This window comes from Castor canadensis, chromosome 17 (genome assembly GCF_047511655.1).
Source record: "Castor canadensis chromosome 17, mCasCan1.hap1v2, whole genome shotgun sequence".
Taxonomy (NCBI): Eukaryota; Metazoa; Chordata; class Mammalia; order Rodentia; family Castoridae; genus Castor; species Castor canadensis.
The window spans coordinates 9,293,850-9,312,161 of NC_133402.1; the positions used below are offsets into that span (position 1 = coordinate 9,293,850).

Consider the following 18,312-nt stretch of genomic DNA (forward strand, 5'->3'; position numbering starts at 1 on the left):
TCTGGAGTCACAGTCAGACTGTGATCCTGGGGAGGTCTGGGCCCTGACACCTCTGGGAACCCAAGCTGCCCCCAACTCCAGAAGCCCCCCTGGTGTCACCGGCTTCTTCCCCTCTGCAACCCAGCACGAGTCTGAGTGAAGGCATCTAGCTTTCTTTCCCAGAATCCTCTCTCATTCCTGTTCTAAAATGATACGGCACCCACTTTACAGATGAGCAAATCAAAGCTCACAGCAGAGGAACGAGTGTCCCGGCTTCCTGCAGCACTTGAACCCAGAACCACATGGCTCTGAGCTGAGTGCTTCCTGCAGCAGATGGGGCCACCTGTGGGTCACCTGCCTGGCCCCAGGCTTCTGGCTCCCTGGGCCTCACCTCGTATGTCATGTTCTGCTGTACCCCACGTCCAACCCAGGACAAATGTAGCCGCTCGCGGAACATGGCCAGGGTCTGTGTCAAGGCTGCATAGGCCTGCAGGGTGCGCAGGTCCCCAGCTTCCTGGAGTTGGCAAGCAGAACAGGGTCTTTGAGCTGAGGGCTTAGAGCAAGGTCAGCCATGTGAGGACCTGCCCTCCAGCAGTGCATACCTGCCCAGGGGAGGCAGCCATCCCAGGCTGTGCTGCTCCCCAAGGACCTGTCAGCCCAGAAGAGCTGCAGGGTCACAGGTGAGCTTCTGTCCAAGGCGAGCTGCACCTGAGGGGAGTGTGGGGGAGAGAGAGGCTGAGGAGAATGGAGAAGACTCTGTTCCCCCACACCCATGCCTAGGGAAACTGTGGGGTATAGGGCCTGCCCTCCTCCCACCCTTCTCTGCAGGAGCCTCCAGACTGGAAAACCAGAGGTTTCTCTCACCCTCAGACAGAATGGAAGCCAGCTCCTCATGACGGTCTCAGAGCCCCCCAAACCCACCCATCATTGGACCCCATGTCCTGAACTCCCCAGCTTATCTACCGCCCCAGGACCTTTGCACATGCTGTCCCTTCCATTTACAAGGCTACTTCTGGCTCCACGCAGCAGGCTCCTCCCACCCCTGGGTCCTCAGCTGACAGCCACCTCCCTGTGAGGTTGTCACTGACTCACAGCCTCCCTATCCCAAGCAGCCCTCCTCCCCTCGTTGTTCAAACTCAGCATCCTCCTTACTGTTTGGTCTGGTGTTTGTCTCAACTGGTTTTGGAAATTCATTTGTTTGTTTGAATTTTGGCTATTTTTCCTGGTCTATCACTCTCCACTTGCACATGAAAAAATGGAGGCTGAGAGGGGCAACACGAGCTGCCCAGGCCCCCCACCCAAACGTGGGGGGTCCAGCTGTCTGCTCTCCCCGCCCCCAGTTATAGACAGAGCAAATGATCATGCACATGACACTTGGAGACCCTTGCAAACTGTTGCCCCCATTTAAACCCGAGGGCTACAGGTACAGGGACCAGGCAGGTGCCTCCAATGCTACCTGGCATTCAGTAGGAGCTTAATAAAGGTATCGATGAGGAACCATTGATTGGAGGCCCCTCAGGTCCCCAGGAATCTGTAACTCTGAGGATGCTTGTCCCTGGTGAGCAGGTCCTTCTTCCCCTACCCCAGAGGCCCAGGCGCAAGGCTCAGCCTCGCAGCCCTCAGCCCACTCACCAGCCGGTCCTGCTCACAGCAAGGCTGCTGGCCTCCGCTCGCCGCCAGGAGAGGTGGGAGGGTTGGGCCAGGGCCAGGCGGGTGGCCAGCTTGCCCCTCTGCAGGCGCAGAGAGGAGGAGACCATCACCTGTGGGGGGGACACAGAGCCAGCCGCAGCTTCGCAGCTCCCTCCTCCCTGCCCCCCAGACAGTCGAGGGTGCGAGTCCTGCTCTGCACAAGGCCCCTGGAGAACGTCAGCCCATCTACAGGGGGAGATGGAGGCTGGGGGAGGAGCAGGTGACAGGTGGGACCGGAGCCATTCATGTGTGCTCCTCTAGCTCTGTGACCCCAGGTGAGTCACTGCCTCTCCGTCACACTCTGGAAACAGGACAGGTGAGGACTAGTGACATGGTGCCTGGTTTACGGACGTCGGCCAGGTATGAATGTGGAATGTGACTGCCACTGGGTGGTTGGAACCCAGGTTTCCTGCTCCCACCCGGAGCCTTTGCCTTGGGGACCTGGGGCAGTCAGATGGCCCCAAGGTCCCTCTCAGGGTGCAGGGTAGAGCTCACCTCTGCCCAGCCCCAGGGTCCCCGTCCCAGCCCCGTTGCCTACCTGGTCCCTGCCATCCCAGCCCATCCTATGAGGCCACCAGTCAGTCTGTTGTCCCAGACCCTCAGAACGCCAAAGCCCCTCTTTGTGGCGGGGCACCTGTGTGGCCTCTGTGGACCAGGGTGCCCCCTGTCACAACCCATGCTCAGAGACTCTGGCATTGGTCCGTCCTCCAGCATTGCCCGGTCGTCAGAGCCAGATGGCCTCATGTGCAGAACAGTGTCAGTGCTCTGACCCCATCCAGGCTCAGCTCACCCCCACACACACGCAGGCGTGCACACATGTGTATATATGTGCACACACGTTCCCACGTGCACACACATGCATGCAGACACGTGTACACGTGCATTTGTGCACGTAAGCATTCTTGCTGGTATACACACATGTGCACACACATGTACAGTTCACCTGCACCGTGTACACGCATGCATGCACACACCCACGCACACACCGCCCTGGCTTGCAGAGGATCCAACCACACCCTCTCTCTCCGCAGGACACACACATGGTAAACATGAGTCTGGGGACAATTCCGTCAGGTCACCCAGCAGCTGTGCCGCGGGACTGGGGTCTGCACTGTCCCCTGTGTGGTGGGTCAGTGGGCTGGGTGGGCTCTGCCCTGGGCATAGCCAGAAACTGACAGTCTGTGCTGCACAGTCCACAGAGCGCAGCCTTCCGGGGCCTCGAGGCTCAGGCTGCCATCAGTGATTGCAGAAGGCATTGGTTTCTTGTCAGTGGACGCTGTGGCTGAGGGCAGCTGCAGGACAGCTGAGGTAGGTGGGAAGTCTCTCTCTCTCTCTCTCTCTCTCTCTCTCTCTCTCTCTTTCAAAACAAGGTCTCACTATATAGCCCAGGCTGGCCTGGACCTTGTGATCCTCCTGCCTCGGTCTCCTGAGATTACAGGTGGGATTACAGGTGTGCACCTCCAAGCTGGCAAGTTTTCTCTTAAATATTTCTAAAGCACAGTGCCCCCTGGTGGTCCGAGACCATTACTTCTCACCCTGACCACCCGCTGCTTCTTCAATGGCCTCTCTGCCACCACCTTACAGACCCATCTCCTCACAGCAGCCAGTCACACGCTTGCCTGGGCACCGCCATGCCCTGCAGTCAGACCCCACGGTCCTGCCATGTCCCGTCCAGCCCAGTGGCTTCCTGGCCATTTCCCAAACTCATCTCTGCCCCAGGTCCTTTGCATACGCTCTCCCCCTGTCTGGAATGGTCCTCCTCCAGGTGGCCGACACTTGCTCGGCACTCGGGGCTAGCTTCTGTTGTCTAGGACAGGAAGGACAGAGAGGCCAGCTGAATGTCCTTCCAGACAATTCACCCGTATCCCAGCCCTGCTGCACTGGGTCCCTCTTCTCTATAGGGCTGCCCCCCGAGCCCCTGGCCCCATCCATCGCTCACGCACCTGGGGAAGGGGGGGTCCCAGGTGGATGACTGCAAGGCTGGCCTTAGCGGCCAGCAGGCTGGTGCTGAGGGGAACGCGATGCTCCTCCACCTCCAGGACAAATGTGCCTCGGCCTCCCCCTTGGAGCCTGGAGCTGTCGGGAGAAAGTGCAGAGAAGTCCCCATTAGGCCTCTGGGGATGTGATATGAGCTGGCTCCAGGCTGTGCCTCCCAGAGCCCCAGGCCCGAGGCCCATGGCTTCCTGATAAAATTAGGGTCCTGAGCCTCAGGGCGAGACCCTCAGCTGCAGCCCTGGCAGCACTGCCGTGCCCTTCCTGCTGTCATGCTGACTTGAAGACAGCAAAGGCGTTGTAGTACCACAATCAGCCACCGGGGGCAGCGTCGCACAGAGGACCCCAGGCTCAGCCGGGAGAGCAGGACTCCAGGGAGGCTGCCAGGCTTGCAGGGAGGACCTGGCTCTTCCTTGGCTCCTGAGCCTCCTAATCCATAAATGAGAGAACGATGTCTGTTCCTCAGGGATTCTCATGAAAATCGCATGAAGTAACACGCCAAGGCTGAGCCACTTGGGACACCAGTAAAAATAGCCTCTGAGTTTCCACTGAGACCGTTGACAATAGGTCAAGGACTGAAATTTATGACAGGCTGGCGTCCTTATGTCCGCGGTACCCCAGAAATGCCCACACCCCCCAATCCCGTGTCGAGCAAAGCGTCCTGGCAGCTGCACACGAGGGTGTTAAGTGAGCTCTCTGCCTGGACACGCCAAGGCTGTCAGCAGAGGGTCTTCATAAGGTGGTTAGTGACGGTGAGGTGGTTCAGGGGCGCACACCACAATTCACTTTGAAATGGGCCCAGCATTTGATGGCCGGACAGCCACGGGATAAAGTAAGTACAATGGGAGACCTAGGAAGCCAGTGTGCAGGAGTTAGCTGGAAGTTGTCTCAATTTTTTAATGTCTGAAAAGTTTCATAATAAAATGTTGGGGGATTGAAAAGGTGAGGGTGAACTGGCGGAGTGGCTCCAGCAGCAGTAGAGCTCCTGCCCAGCAAGCGTGAGGCCCTGAGTTCAAACCCCAGTGCTGCCAAAAAAAAAAAAAAAAAAAAAAAAAGGTGGGCGTGGAGGAGAATGTTCAGGTCAATTTGATCACAACCTGATTTTGGAAAGACAGTTTTTGTTCTTACCTTTTTTGTTTTGTTAGTTGAAAGAGAGTTTCACAGTGTAGCCCAGGCTGGCCTTGAACTTAAAATCCTCCTGCCTCAGCCTCCTGAATGCTGGGACTACAGGCAGCTACCACCATGCAAGTTAACACTGAAATAATACTATTGTTGCTAGTATTGCAAATTTGAGGCCAGCCTGGGCTACAAGTGACTCCTTGTCTCCAAAAATATGACAGATAGACAGATATGGATTTCCTAAATTTTGCAATTATACTGTACTGTATAAAAGATCTTTGCCAGCGGGAACTCTTACTGCGGTGTTTACGAGTAAATACGCATGGTCTCCATAAACGTCTCTGTGTTAACTCAACTGCACAGGAGAAAATGTGCTGTGTAACCGTGTAAACACAGCACGGGTTTTCAGCACATGGAGAGGAGCGGGGAGACACCAAGCACCAGGAAACTTTACCTCCCCTGCGGTAACTTTCGTATGGGTTAAAGTAATTCAAAACAAAGCTCGAAGCGTGCGAGCCTGTCTAAAAAGCAAACTAAAGCAAACAAAAGGCTGGGGTGGGGCTCAAGTGGTAGATCACCTGCCTAGCAAGTGCAAGGCCTCGAGTTCAAATCCCAGCACTGCAAACGACAACAAAAAAACCACTTTGGGGGAAACTAAGAAGTTCCTTGAGTGGCGCCCAGTGCAGGGAGGTGTGGAGGAGCACAGGCACCACGCGCGATCATGGGACAAGGCTGGTGCCCAGCAAGTGCTCTGTGAGCAAAAGTGACAGGGCCACAACCAGGAGGGCATTTTTCAAACCTCAGCGGCTGCTGGGAAAATCGGTGGCCAGGGCTGGGGGCATGGCTCAGTGGGTGTGTGCAAGGTCCTGGGTTCCATTGCCAGTGCCATGAAAATGAAAGAAGGGAGGGAGGGAGGGGAGAGGGAGGAAGGAAAGAAGGGAGGGAGGCAGAAAGGAGGAAGGGAAGGGAAGGAGGGGAGGGAAAATGCAGTCGGCAGGTGCCATGTCACTGAACGGCTGCTATGCGATAGCCCTGTGCCAGGTGCGTGCTGCACCCCCCAGGACCTCTGATCTGGGGAGGAAGGGCAGAGGACGGTGCAGACAAGACCCCACCCCGCTGCCCACCCCCAGCCCCCCAGGCCCGTGCAGGGTGGAGGTGGGGCTGGCTCAGCCTCTCTTCTTCTCCGGCTCTGGGAGGTGCCAGGCTGGGGCAGTGGCGCCAGGCGGGTGGCCTCCCCACTCCCTGGAGTCCCTAGGGCCCAGCCGGAGCCTGGGGGTCTGGCCCAGAAATGTAAACCTGGGTGTGTTTGGGAAAGCTGGAGCCGAGGCTGCTGACAGATGTTAACACCCAGCAGGCCCGGCCTGCACAGCCCTCGCCAGGAGCAGGGCATCTGGAACCAGTTAGGAGCTGGGAACCCCGGGGCACAGTTACCTTGGCTGCTGCAGAGGCTGAGGAGGGACAGAGGCCCGGGAGAGAGGGAAGGTGGTGCTGGCCCCAGAGCCTCAGCTCTTTGCTGAAAGGAAGGAAAGAGAGAAAGGGCCAGCATAAGGACACCCTGTCCAGTGTCCCAGCGTCAGGCTAGGACCAAACCAGCTTCCCCAAGAGAAGGTCAGAGCAGCAAGGCCTCGGCAGCCCAGTGAAGGCCAGGTCACCTCCCCCACGCCTGAGAGCCACCCAGTGGCAGCAGTCAGGGCCGGACTCAAATTCCAGCTCTGACACTGAGCAAGCACCTGGGTCACACAGCCTGCTGCAACAACCAGAAAGGTCCCCAGTCTTTGCCAAGGGTCCCTGGGGACAAACTCACACTCAAGTCAGAATCCCTGCTGATTCACCTCCCTAACGACAGGGTCTTGAGTGCGAGAGCCAGGTTGGTGGCCCATCCCACGTCACAGGTCAGAGCCCCAGCACTGAGCCAGGCCCCCCGAGATCTGTTACTGCCGGGACTGACGACCCGAGAGGACTGAGGCTGTGGGGGCTGTGACGTCCCCGGAGGTCAGGAATATTTTTTTTCTGAGCTGTGTGGCCTTGGAAAACAAGCTTTGCCTCTGAACCTCCCATTGTGTACCACGCAGTGGGCCAAATAGGGGGTTGGGGCACATGGCAGGTCCCATTGGCGCGTGGCAGGTGCCCAGCTGCTGGCTGCCCCCTCCCAGGGCCCCCCTCCTGAGAGCCCCGCACCTGGCTGCCCAGTTTCAGCTGTGGACATGGAGGACCAGGCCGTGTTGGGAGCCGCAGGGAGGAGCTCAGGGTCTCTGCTGTCCAGAGGTTGTGAAACAGGAGCTGCAGAGAGCGGGCGGGAAGAGGGACCTGGCTGCGAGGATGGGGGCAGGCCGAGGACCCTTGGGACCAGCCCATGTCCCCGTGGCCACCACAGGGCCCTGTAGGCCTGGCCTCTCCCAATACCTTGGATGGCAAGGCCTCGGGGGCTGTGCCTGGGTCAGCCCTCGCTGCAGCCAAGAATGAGAACGAGCCACATACACACGCAGACAAGCAGGGACAGGGCACAGGCTGCCCTATGTGCAGGTAGGTGACATCCCAGCCCCCTGGTCAGCAGGAGGCCAGGGGTCCCTCAGCAGAGTGCGGTGGGACAGGGATTGACACAAGGGCCCCAGTGCCAGCTCTGAGTACCTCTGTGGTTTTTGAGCAGGGGGACGGTCCAGCCAGAAAAGATGGGCCACCCTGAGAGATGGTGGCCAGGACGCAGCCCCATGAGTGGAGGCCACAGCGGGTCCCCCCTTCTTCTCAGAGGCGGAGGCCACCTTGTCCACGCGCCCCTCACCTGGCTGTGAAGGAGAGCCGGCGCTGTGTGGCTGGTGATCACGGTCAGCTCCAGTGTGCCATTCAGTGGCCGAGCAACCAGGACAGTCACGTCCACACGGCCAACCCCTCCATCCCCACCATGGAGGGTCGCACAGGCCCAGGTCTATTTCTGGAGGGAGAGACTGACATGGCTGCTGGGCACTCACCTCCCTCCCAGGTCAGAACACAGTAGAGAACCAGAGATCTTTATTCTGATTTTGCAAAGAGAGGCCAAGACATCTGCCCAAGGCCACACAGCTAGCAATGGCAGAGCTGGGCTCTGAACTTGGGAGGTGACACCTGTAAAGGCTCAGTGTGAGAGGCAGGTGGCCCGTGGGTCCTTTCCCAAGGGGCAAGGGGAATCCACTATGGCTCCCAGCCACTGTCTCTTGGGGTGGACTCACCTTGTCTCTGTAGGACCCGTGAACAACTATTAAAAACGCTGCTGCGTGAGGCCTTTGGACAGACCCCTGGCCAGCCTGCCACCTTCCCGAGCTCTGTGGATCTGGGCCTGGCCAGCTCCTGCTGTTACTGGGGTTGCTGCTGCCGTGACACCTCCTCCGAGAAGGCGCCCTGACTGCCCCTCTGAGGTCTGTCTCCACTCTTCCCAACCATCACAGTGCACAGCAGCCACCACTGGAAACAAGCTTGCTCAGGCCTGTGTCCAGTGGCTCCTGCCCCTGTGCGGATGTCACCCCAGGGCCCAGCTGGCTCTATTCTCTCCCAACCAGACACAGTTCGGGCCCTCATCAGGTGTTCAGTGTGCACCTGCTAACTGCCACTGTCTGGAGGGCGGCATGGGGCTACTGCACAGCTCGCATCAGTGACGGATGCCAAGGTCACTGACAACAACCTGCAGCTCCACCCAGGCTGGTCCGTCCTCCCCCTCCTGCCCCTGTGGGCAGCTCTTCCAACCCCTGCCTCTGCACCGTGCCTCCCCAAGGCTGGCACATGCACATGGTCCTCCAGAAAACGAGGCCCCAGAAGCTACGGAGTCACCAATGGCTGGATAGAGAAAACACAGCATTTCTACACAGTGGAGTATTACTCAGCCGTGAAGAATGAGCGGTCATCACGTTAAGTGAAATAAGCCAGGCTGAGAAAGACAAGGACTGCGTGTTTTCTCTCATATGTGAATCTAGACCTTAAAATACGAAAAAGAAATGACATGAATGTAAAAGGGGGACTGTTTAGGGAGGGAACCGGTCAAGGCTGGCCCGCTCAATCCCAGTGCCTGCCCAGGTCAAGGGCAGTATTCCAGCTTACCATGCACGTGGAGCGTGTCCAGGGGGAGCACGCAGGGGTCTCCGGCTGGCAGCAGGGCCTCGCGGTTGTGCCAGCCCTGGCCCAAGAGCCGCAGGTGGCCTCCGTGGGACCAGCAGCTCACGGAGTAGTTGAAGGGCACAGGCTGTTCAAGACAGGTGCAGGGGGCTCAGAGCCAGGGCCATGGCTGCGAATGTCCACAGAGACCTGCAGTGACACAGGCGAGGCTGGGCCACCCCAGGCAGACAGAGCCAGCCCTGGCCGTGCTGACCGCACATCCCGGAGTTTTCAGTATCTCCTGGCTGGGTGGGAGGAGGTCAGACCCTTGCGGGAAGAGATCTGAGACCAACAGGGTGCTCTGGGTGTCCCCACAGAGGCAGGGGACAGAGGGTAGCCGGGGACAATGGCCCAAGACACTTTGGTATGACAGAGATGGCTTAGACAGGGAAAACAGGTCAGCGAGCTACAGCCCTGCACCTGTGCTTGCAAATAAAGTTTTATTGGAACATGGCCCTGATCTTTTGTTGTTGCTGGTGGCCATGTCAGAGTCCAGCAGCCTCGACGGAGGCCACAGAGCTGCAAAGCCTGGTATTTACTCACTAGCTCTGGCGTTAGCTCTCTCCTGTGCCACCCTCCAGCTGTCCCAGTGAAACCTTTGATGAAGTCCCCAGCTGTCCCTCCGTGGAGTGACAGGGATGAGGACCCAAGACGACGTCCTTGGTCACTGCTGTTCACAGTGTGGACTGCAGATCGGCAGAGCCGGCTGGTGGAAAGGCAGACCCCCAGACCCCCACCTGGTGGCCAGATTCCGTGTTTCAATGCACATGGGTGTGAAAAAACCCTGCTCTAATCAGAGGGACACTGACACAAGGCCACTACCGGAGTCCTGTTCTGCTGGCTCTGACCATGCAGCTGCCCCTAGAGCAGCCACAGGGGGCTTGAAGCTCTGGGGGCCCCATGCTGCTGCCAGCTCAGCTGGGTCATCCCCGTCCCTCTGTGGACACCTCCTGGTGACCTTGCCATCAGGTCAATGGTGCATCCAACTGTCTCCTCCAGGTGGCCCTGAGGCTGGACCTGCCACCAGCTGCTCGGGTGGCACTGACAAGGTCTGCAGGCGGCCCAGCAGGGGTACCATGTGTTGTTCACTCTCAGCGCGGGGTCCCCGAGCCCCAGGGCCAGGTGCAGTGCAGGGACACGGGCCAGGCCTCTCTACCTGTACCCAGCCATGGAGTACCCAGCCGACTGAGCAGGGCTGTGACCAGCCCCAAGCCTCATGGTGCTCCTACCTCACGGTGCCCGATGTGTCTGCCACCAGCCCAGGAGATGGGAGTCCAGCTGATGTCACAGGAGACATAACTGTGGGTCAGCTTTGCAGCCACCTCAGCTCCAGCCTACACTGCAGGCAGCCCCTGGTGGTCAAGCCGTGCCGGACCCCAAGGGAGACCACCATGTACCCCCACTCTCCAGAGGCCCCTGGACCTTGAGACGCTGTCCGGTGGTGACCCTGTGGCACAGTGCAGAAAGGAGGGCGGGCGAGGTCTCTCTGCGGCAGGTGACCCGGGGGGACCAGGGAGGTGAGAAGTGCTGGCTTCATCCTCCATGCTGACCCCAGAAAAAGCTGCTGTGAGTGCTGGCATCTGGGTCACCCACCTCCTTTTAGGGGAGCTGCCATGGGAAAATAACCCCCAAATACAGTGCACAGCCCTAACGCTGCCACACACGGAAGTGGCCCAAACGTGCTCTCTGTGCCTCCATGGAAGGCAGGACCATCAACAGCCCACTTTGCAGATGGAGAAACTGAGGCACAGAAAGAGGACCGTGCAGAGGTCACACAGCCCGTGGGTGATAAGGCGTCCAGGCTTCCATCCCTACGAACCTTGTCACCACTCCCACCACCTCCCATGCACTTGGGACAGTTTGGCCAGCCTGGGGACAGGCACGGGTGGCTCCCTGCTTTTCATCCTCTAGAGCAGTTCAAGAGATGCTGGGCTAGGTTTCCTTGTCCAGTGCGCAGGTCCCTCGGGCCCTCTGTCCTGGTCGGCTGGTCCGGTCCCCTCCTCACCCACCTGCAGGTGCCCGAGGCTGGCCTCGCAGAAGAGGAGGTGGCCAGGCCCGGTGCAGCCCGGGGCACCAGAATTTGGGTCCTGCAGGCCCCGTGTGGAGTCAGATGAGGCCCTGCACCCCACAGGGCCACCGAGAGGTTGGAGGCCACTCAGGTGAGTGACAGGTGTGTCCCTGCCTCCGAGGTGAGTCCTGCAGATGAGAGGACGGGGCGGCCAGGAGGGGACAGAACCACAGAGACCATCGGGTCTTGTCCAGCCTCTCACACTGTGGCAAGGGCCAATGTCCCGTCCACAGTTTTACCTGGTCCAAGTGAATGCCCCGAGGCCCACGTGCAGCTGGGGACACAACCCGTGTCCCCTGGGACCCCTGCCCCTGAGGACAGGCCTGAGACTTAGAGTGAGTGGGGGGACTGGGGTTGACAGTGTGTCCCCTGCATTGTGCTGCACCTTAGGCTGTCCAGGCCTCTGGGGACACCCGAATTGCCCCTCCATAACTACCGTCCCAGAGCACGGCCAGGAGGCCTGAGATGCAGGGCTTGGGGACCCCGTCAGCACCTGCCCCTGGCCATCTGGTCCTGGGGGCCCAGGAAAAGAAGCCCACCCAGCTTCTACCTGCGTCACTCAACATGGCGACGAGTGGCTCACACTGCCCGCAAGCTGGCTGCGCCCAGAGTCCCAGGTGCAGGCCCCTTCCAGAGCCAGGCTGGCCACGTCGGCCCCATCTGCACCTGCCACTGTCCCCTCCTTGGCCAGGCCCGGCTGTGGTTCTGGGCGAGGGCTGGTGCTGTTCCCTGACTTCTCACGCTTGTCCCTCAGAAGAAAGCTCAGCACAGCGGGTCAGCGGTGACCTTGATGGCACCTGCAGAGGAACTGAGTGAGGTGTCCTCAGGCAGGGACGGGCAGGACACCCTCGTCCCACATGCTCCAAGCAATTCCCATGCTCTCAGAAACCCCTTTCTTTTTTCTGGTGTTGGGGATGGAACCCAGGGCCTTGCACAGGCCAGGCAAGTGCCCCGCCATCCGAGCCACGGCCCCAGCCCTTTTGTTTCATATTTTGCTTTTGAGACGGGGTCTTGCTAACTTTGCTTTGCCTCGGCTGGCCTGAAACTTGTGATCCTCCTGCTTCTACCTCTTGAGTAGCTGGGATTACAGGTGTGCACCACCATACCCGGCTCCTGCAATCACCTTTTTATGAATTCCTTTCTTTTTTTTTTTCTACTTTTTGGCAGTACTGGGGTTTGAACTCAGGGCCTCCTGCATGCTAGGCAGTTGCTCTGCCACAGAGCCCTGTGAACACCTTGTGATGCTCCAAGAGAACCTGTGCTGCCATGGTCTACAGGACGTGACCCAGACTCATCCTGAAAGTGTGGATGAGAAGAGCAAACTCCACGAAAGAGAAAATGAGATGGTGCCAGACAGCAGGTGTCCAGGAGGAAAACATGGTGACCTCACGTCAGACAGGTGTCCTTTGGTGGACACAGCTAGGCAGCGAAGCCAGGGCCTTGGACAGGCCACTGAGACAGGGTCTCGCTATAAAGCCCAGGCTGGTCTTGACCTCTCCGCCTCCACCTCCCGAGTGCTGGGATTACAGGTGTGCACCACCACACCAGCTTAGACTTCTTCTGACACCAAAAACATGACTGATAAAATAAGTGATAAGTCAGACTTCCTCAAAATTAAAACGTCTGCCCTTCAAAAGACACTATTTAAAAACAAAAACAAAAACAAAAAGACAAGTGACAGACCAGAAGAAAATATTTGCAGGACAGATATCTGATAAAGGGCTTGTAAAAAACAGTCTCAAAACTAAATAAGAAAGTTACAGAATTTTAAAGTCAAGCAAAAGATTTGAAGCCATACATCACCAAAGATGCACAAATGGCAAATAAGTCTACGTAAAGGCACTCAATATAATTTGCCAACAAGGAAATGAAGATTAAAACCAAAATGAGAGCCGAGTGTGGTGGCATCTGCCTGTAATCCCCGGCCACTCAGGAAGCTTAGGTAAAAGGGTCGCTGTCTGAAGCTGACCTGGGCAGAAGTGTGAGACCCTATTTGAAAAACAAACCAAAGCAAAAAGGACTGGCAGAGCGGCTCGAGCAACGGAGCACCTGCCTGGCAAGTGTGAGGCCCTGAGTTCAAACCCCAGTGCTGCCAAAAAAACAGAAAACGTTTACGCTCTGACTTCACTTTCATGGCATTCATGAGTCAAAACCTTAGGGACAGAAAACTGGTCAAGGGTTGTGTGTCCAAAAAAATGGCTGTTCTTAACAGGAAGACAGAAGTCAGTCGGGGGTGGGGGGATGGGGGGATGGGGGGTCAACAGACAGCTGAAGAAAACAGAGGAAAAAAGACGAAAACTGGCCAGGGCTCAACAGAAGGGACTAGAAACCCCAAAGAGACGTGCACACAGCCCAAGGTCCGCTGAGGCACTCACAAAGTTCCAAGCAATTCAGCCAGGAACAGAGAGTCATCAACAAACAGGACCAAAACTATGGCCGCCTGTGTTCCATACCACAGACACAAATCAGCCCGAGCTGGAGCCCAGACCGACATCTCCACACTGAACTCGAAACTTCTAGAACAAAACGTAGGAGAGGATTTTTGTCACCAGGGAGGAGAAGGTCTCTTAGACAGGACACAGAAATCAAAAAAGAAAAAAAATACGAGGCTAAATCGGACCATCTGAGAGAGATGAAAACCCGTGTTCAGAAGCTGGTCCTGACGCCATCCGTCAACAGTCATCTGCCACTTAGTGTCGGGGACACACTGAGATAAATCAGGTAATTTCCCCGTTGTGCAGACATCAGGCAGGGTACAGGATGTCACCGCTGACGTGACCTCACGTAACTACCATCACGCATGCAGTCTATTATCCACCGCAGGTTATTGGTGCATGACGGTTAATGGAATACTACGCAGCCACACACGGGAACCGCTGCTGAGGACGCAGAATGACACGTGGAGGAAGGGCGCTCTGCTTTCCACCCGTGTGAAGCTTTGGAACAGGTGAGGGACTCCACGATGGGGACGGGGGACAGAGCGGAGGACAGGGGAGGGACTGGGGCGTCTTCCCGGGACCGGGCTTGGGCTTCCTGGTTCTTTGCGGGCGTGAAAACCCAGCGCATTTCACTGGGTGCAATGGCGCGTCCCGGGGACCGTGGCCATCACCAGCTAACTGCACACTGGATGGCGAGGGACCCTGTCCCGTGTCCCCACACGCCACTCTGAAAACACCGGAAAAACTCAGGGATGGGTGTGTGGACCGAGTGGAGTAAGGAAAACCCCCCTCTCTCTCTCTCTCTCTCTCTCTCTCTCGCTGGGAGAGCCACGGAGGAGCCCTTCCCTTGCAGGGGGTGAGGAAGTGAGCGACAGCAATGAGAGTGACAATAAGACAACCATCCCGGGAGGGAGAACGGGATGCTGTCCACGCTGTCGGCAGTAAACGAAAGGATGGGTCCCTGAGCCCCGTCATGGAGGCCCTGTCACAGAAAGAGGCGGGGAGGCTGGGGCTGAGGTCGTGGGCTCCGAGTCCAGGCAAACCTGTGCTCAAATCCCAGTGGTGCTGTGTGGCCCTGGACGAGGCTGCGACCTCTCTGGGCCTCCACGTTTTTCTTCTGTAGAGCAGGAAGTCCTGCCAGGCCCTGGCCGGCCGCCTCCCAAGGTGCCTTCGCAATGGGCCTCCGCCCTTCCGCCACTGAGACGTGGGGACACTTGGTCCTCACCTGCATCGGGCGGGCCTTGAACCTGCACTGGGTTCACAGGACGCAGTGGGGGTGGGCTGTGGATTGAGGTTGGGTCTCACCTGAGCCCACCGGGGTGCAGCCCACCAAGTGGCCGCAAGGCACCAGGTGCCTCTACGATGACTTCCCCTCCCTCTGTCCCCGCAGCCCCCCCCCCCGCCGAGGGACCAGTACCTGGTGGGGGTGATCCTGGCGGACAGCTGCAGCTGGACAGTCCTGGGGGCACCGAGGACAGAGTGGCAGAGAAGGACTCTGGCGGTCCAGCCCCAGCTGCCCTTCCTTGAGTCCCGGCCGCCATCTCCCTCCAGCAGCAGCAGTTCCTGGCCTGCCATGGGCACCCACAGGGAGCCGTTGAGGCCGTGCTCCTTGTAATGTCCACCAGCCACCCACACCCGCAGGAGGAGGACAGAAGGGCTGACGGGAGCCGGGCATGGCCAGGCCTCCTCCTCCAGGAAGCCCTCCAGTCACGCCAGCTCTGAGCCTTCACCGAGCAGTGGACGACACAGCCAGAGAAACCAAGGCAGACACGGATGGGGACAGCCACCCTGCACCCCAGCTCCCGACTAGGACAGGAATCCCAACTGGTCTGTCCACACCTGCGAAGTGGGAGCTCCAATTTCACAAATGTGGAAATGAGGCCCAGAGAGGGACGCCTAGGTCACCTGGGCCTGCCTGGCGCTATGACTCCCGCTGGGAAGCAGGGCGCCCCTTTGAAACTCTGCTGGACATGGTGGTACCCGCCTGTAATCCCAGCACTCGGGAGGCAGAGGCCAAGGATCAGGAGTTCAAGGCCAGCCTGGGCTACATAGCGAGCTCCGGTCTCAAACAAAGAAATAAAGACACCTTGGCACGGAGCAGAGGTCAACAGTGGGGAGGGGGTTGGCAGCACCTCCCCGTCCCTATTTGACCACAGATAAGTTCAAAAAATGGCCAGCCACGCACTAGACGCCCTGATGTCGCCCTGATGACTGGGCAGCGAGGGCCCCTGAGCCTGGGATCCTGGGAGCCCACCGTTCCCCACGAGGAGCTCGGTGACCCCGGCGACTTCTCTGTCTCAGATCCTTACACACAAAATGCCTCAGCTGGGGCCCTGCGCGCCAGTGTCACAAAGTGACCCACGCAGAGGGCACAGGACCAGGCTCCCGTGTGACGAGCCCTCGTGACACAATGTCCCGCAGGCTTTGAAGATGTCAGAAGCGAGCCAGGTGTGGTGGTGCACGTCTGGAATCCCAGCCCCTGCGGGACTGAGGTAGAGGACTGAGAGTTTGAGACCAGCCTGGGCTACATAGTGAGTTCCAGCACAACCAAGACCCAACCTCGAAAAACCAAAAAAAAAAAGAAGAAGAAATGTCATCCAAGCCACTCAGCCCATTAGTGTGTGTGAACCTGGCGGCACCCGGCGAAGTATACAGTAGGTGCCTAAAAATTACTATCAAGCTGGGTGCAGTGGCTCAACCTGTTATCCCAGCTGCTCAGGAGGCTGAGACCAGGAGGATCACGGTTCAAGGCCAGCCCAGGCAAAAAGTGCTCAAGACCCCATCTCAATCAATGACCGGGCGTGGGGGAGTGCGTCTGTAATCCCAGCTACACAGGGAAGCACAAATAGGATCGACCCCCATCTTCAAGCGCTGGAGCACCTGCCTAGCAAGTGCGGGGCCCTGAGTTTAATCCCGGTATCCCAAAAATGCTGTCAGAAGAAAATTTGCCGGCCTCTCGCGTCTCCTCCCTGCTGGGGTTGCCTGCCATGCCTGCGTCTGACGGCTGCCTAATTTGTGTGCACGCGCCACACGCCACGCGCCACTTCACGAAGCAGCAAAACTGGGGCTTGGTGGCCCCCGCAATGGCACCTGAACTTGAATTTGTGTCTGCATCTGGGTCCCGGTAGCGTGGAACTGGTCAGGGTTTCTACCCCACCCGGGGCAAAACTCCCACGGCCAGAAAACCTTCCTGAGGTTTCACACGGAGGGAAAAACCGGTTCCTGTCCATCCAAGGGTGACATATGATCCTCTGTCGTCCACCCCCGCACCCCCAGGGGACCAGAGCCCCGGTGTCAACCCCACAATCACTTCCAAATGGGTTTGGACGCATCCCCTCCCGCCCCACATCTGTTCCTGGTTCTCCTCTGCAGGGGCCACTCGGCAGGTGATTCAAGGTCACCCAACGGACGTCCACACCTGCATTGGGGGACATGCCAGGACGAGGGGAGGCCTGAGATGGAAGGAAAAAGCCAGGTGGGAGCCAGATCCGTTTGGCTGGACGGGGACCTGCTGGGGACACAGGAGGAGGGGACGGCAGGGAGGACGTGGGTGGGCACAGGAGGACCCAGCAGGCAGCTTCGGGCACCAGAGGGGGACAAGTCGCCTGGATGTGCCAAAGCTCGGGGCTGATGGCCGATGCCAGACCCCCGCTCTGCCTGTGTCCCAACCCCACTCAGGCCTCAGCGCGGGAAGGAAGGTGGGAAGCAAAGGCCCAGACGTGGCAGGGGACAGCCCCGGGACCCGCTGCCATCCGCCTGCCATTCGCCCCTGACCGTGAGCCGGGCTCCGTGCTCCTGGCTGCACAACAGTCACGGCCACCGTGTTGAGTCCTCGGAGCTCTGCAGGGGTGGCGCTCAGCCCCCTCTTCCCACGGGCAAAACTGGGCTCAGTGGCGTGAAGGTCACATCCAAGGTCACATTCACGGTCACAGGAACAGTTAGCCGTGGAGCGTGGATTTGAACTTGAATTTACACGCTGCTAAATGCCCGCCAGCGTGAGAGCTCCTCGGAGATGGGGTGGCCCCGAAGCCACCTGTGTCCCTGCTCCTGGCACAGAGGCTGGCACGTGGAGAACGCGGGAATGCAGGCACACCCCCGGGGCCACTCTGCGTTCCCCACCCACGCCCCGGCCACCTGCCTGGATCCCTGAGTGACCGGGTGGCGCAGGGCCACTCTGAACCACGAGGTGACCGGGCGGGGAACTTCTCCCGTGACGCACACAGCTGTTCATGACAGCAGCTGGTGACTCCTGACTACTCGCGCTCATGTGGCCAAAACAAAGGTCACTGTGGCACCTTCCCCTGTCCCACGTAGAGTCCCTGCACTTGTCCATCGGCCTCCTGACCCGGGACGTGGCACTGTGGGTGACAGCAGCTTGTGCGTCCACACCAAGGTCAAACGCTCCCTGGGGACTCCATCTGAAGATGACGTCCCCATGCAAGCTCAGGGCAGGGGGACCTCAGCTGGAGGACAAAGTAGCCTCTGTTCCCACCAACGGTCGGGCCCTCCTCGGAGGGCACAGCCTAGGTCTTCTTCCCCATGGCGGGGACAGGTACCCGGGAGGCCTCCCGGTTGACTTTCAGAGTGGCCCGGACCTCTCTGTTCTTATCTTGGGCGTGGGGGATCAGAAGCCCCGAGGTTGGTCACTTTGATCTCTGGGCGCTGGCAGAAGCCACCCTGAGAGCCCAGAAGCCAGAGGAAGTGACCCAGGGTGGGCCGAGGCCGTGCGCTGCTTTGTGCGTTGGCGACGCGGGGTGGAAGTGGCCGCTGCACTGGCCCAGGCGCCACCCCTCGCCGTACCCAGCTCCACACTCCCCCTCCTGTAGGGTGCGAATGCCAGCGGGGGCGCTCGGGACCTCAGAACGGGACAGGTGAACCCCACCCAGTAGGGCTAGTGGGGTTGGCTGA

The 18,312-nt window shown here is 58.8% G+C and overlaps 1 protein-coding gene across 1 annotated transcript in view; it reads right to left on the minus strand.

Moving 5' to 3' along the window:
• Nucleotides 1-18,312, minus strand: part of LOC109688732 (uncharacterized) — a 75,338-nt gene that overhangs the window by 10,055 nt on the left and 46,971 nt on the right. The window contains 19 exon segments of the mRNA XM_074060259.1: nt 371-525; nt 582-889; nt 1,612-1,739; nt 2,207-2,332; nt 3,401-3,475; nt 3,612-3,782; nt 6,211-6,357; nt 6,958-7,059; nt 7,559-7,702; nt 8,852-8,986; nt 9,442-9,635; nt 9,721-9,845; nt 10,221-10,345; nt 10,904-11,161; nt 11,550-11,715; nt 14,448-14,651; nt 14,822-15,061; nt 17,715-17,862; nt 18,122-18,308. Of these exon segments, the coding sequence (XP_073916360.1) occupies nt 371-525; nt 582-889; nt 1,612-1,739; nt 2,207-2,332; nt 3,401-3,475; nt 3,612-3,782; nt 6,211-6,357; nt 6,958-7,059; nt 7,559-7,702; nt 8,852-8,986; nt 9,442-9,635; nt 9,721-9,845; nt 10,221-10,345; nt 10,904-11,161; nt 11,550-11,715; nt 14,448-14,651; nt 14,822-15,061; nt 17,715-17,862; nt 18,122-18,308 (3,138 nt within the window).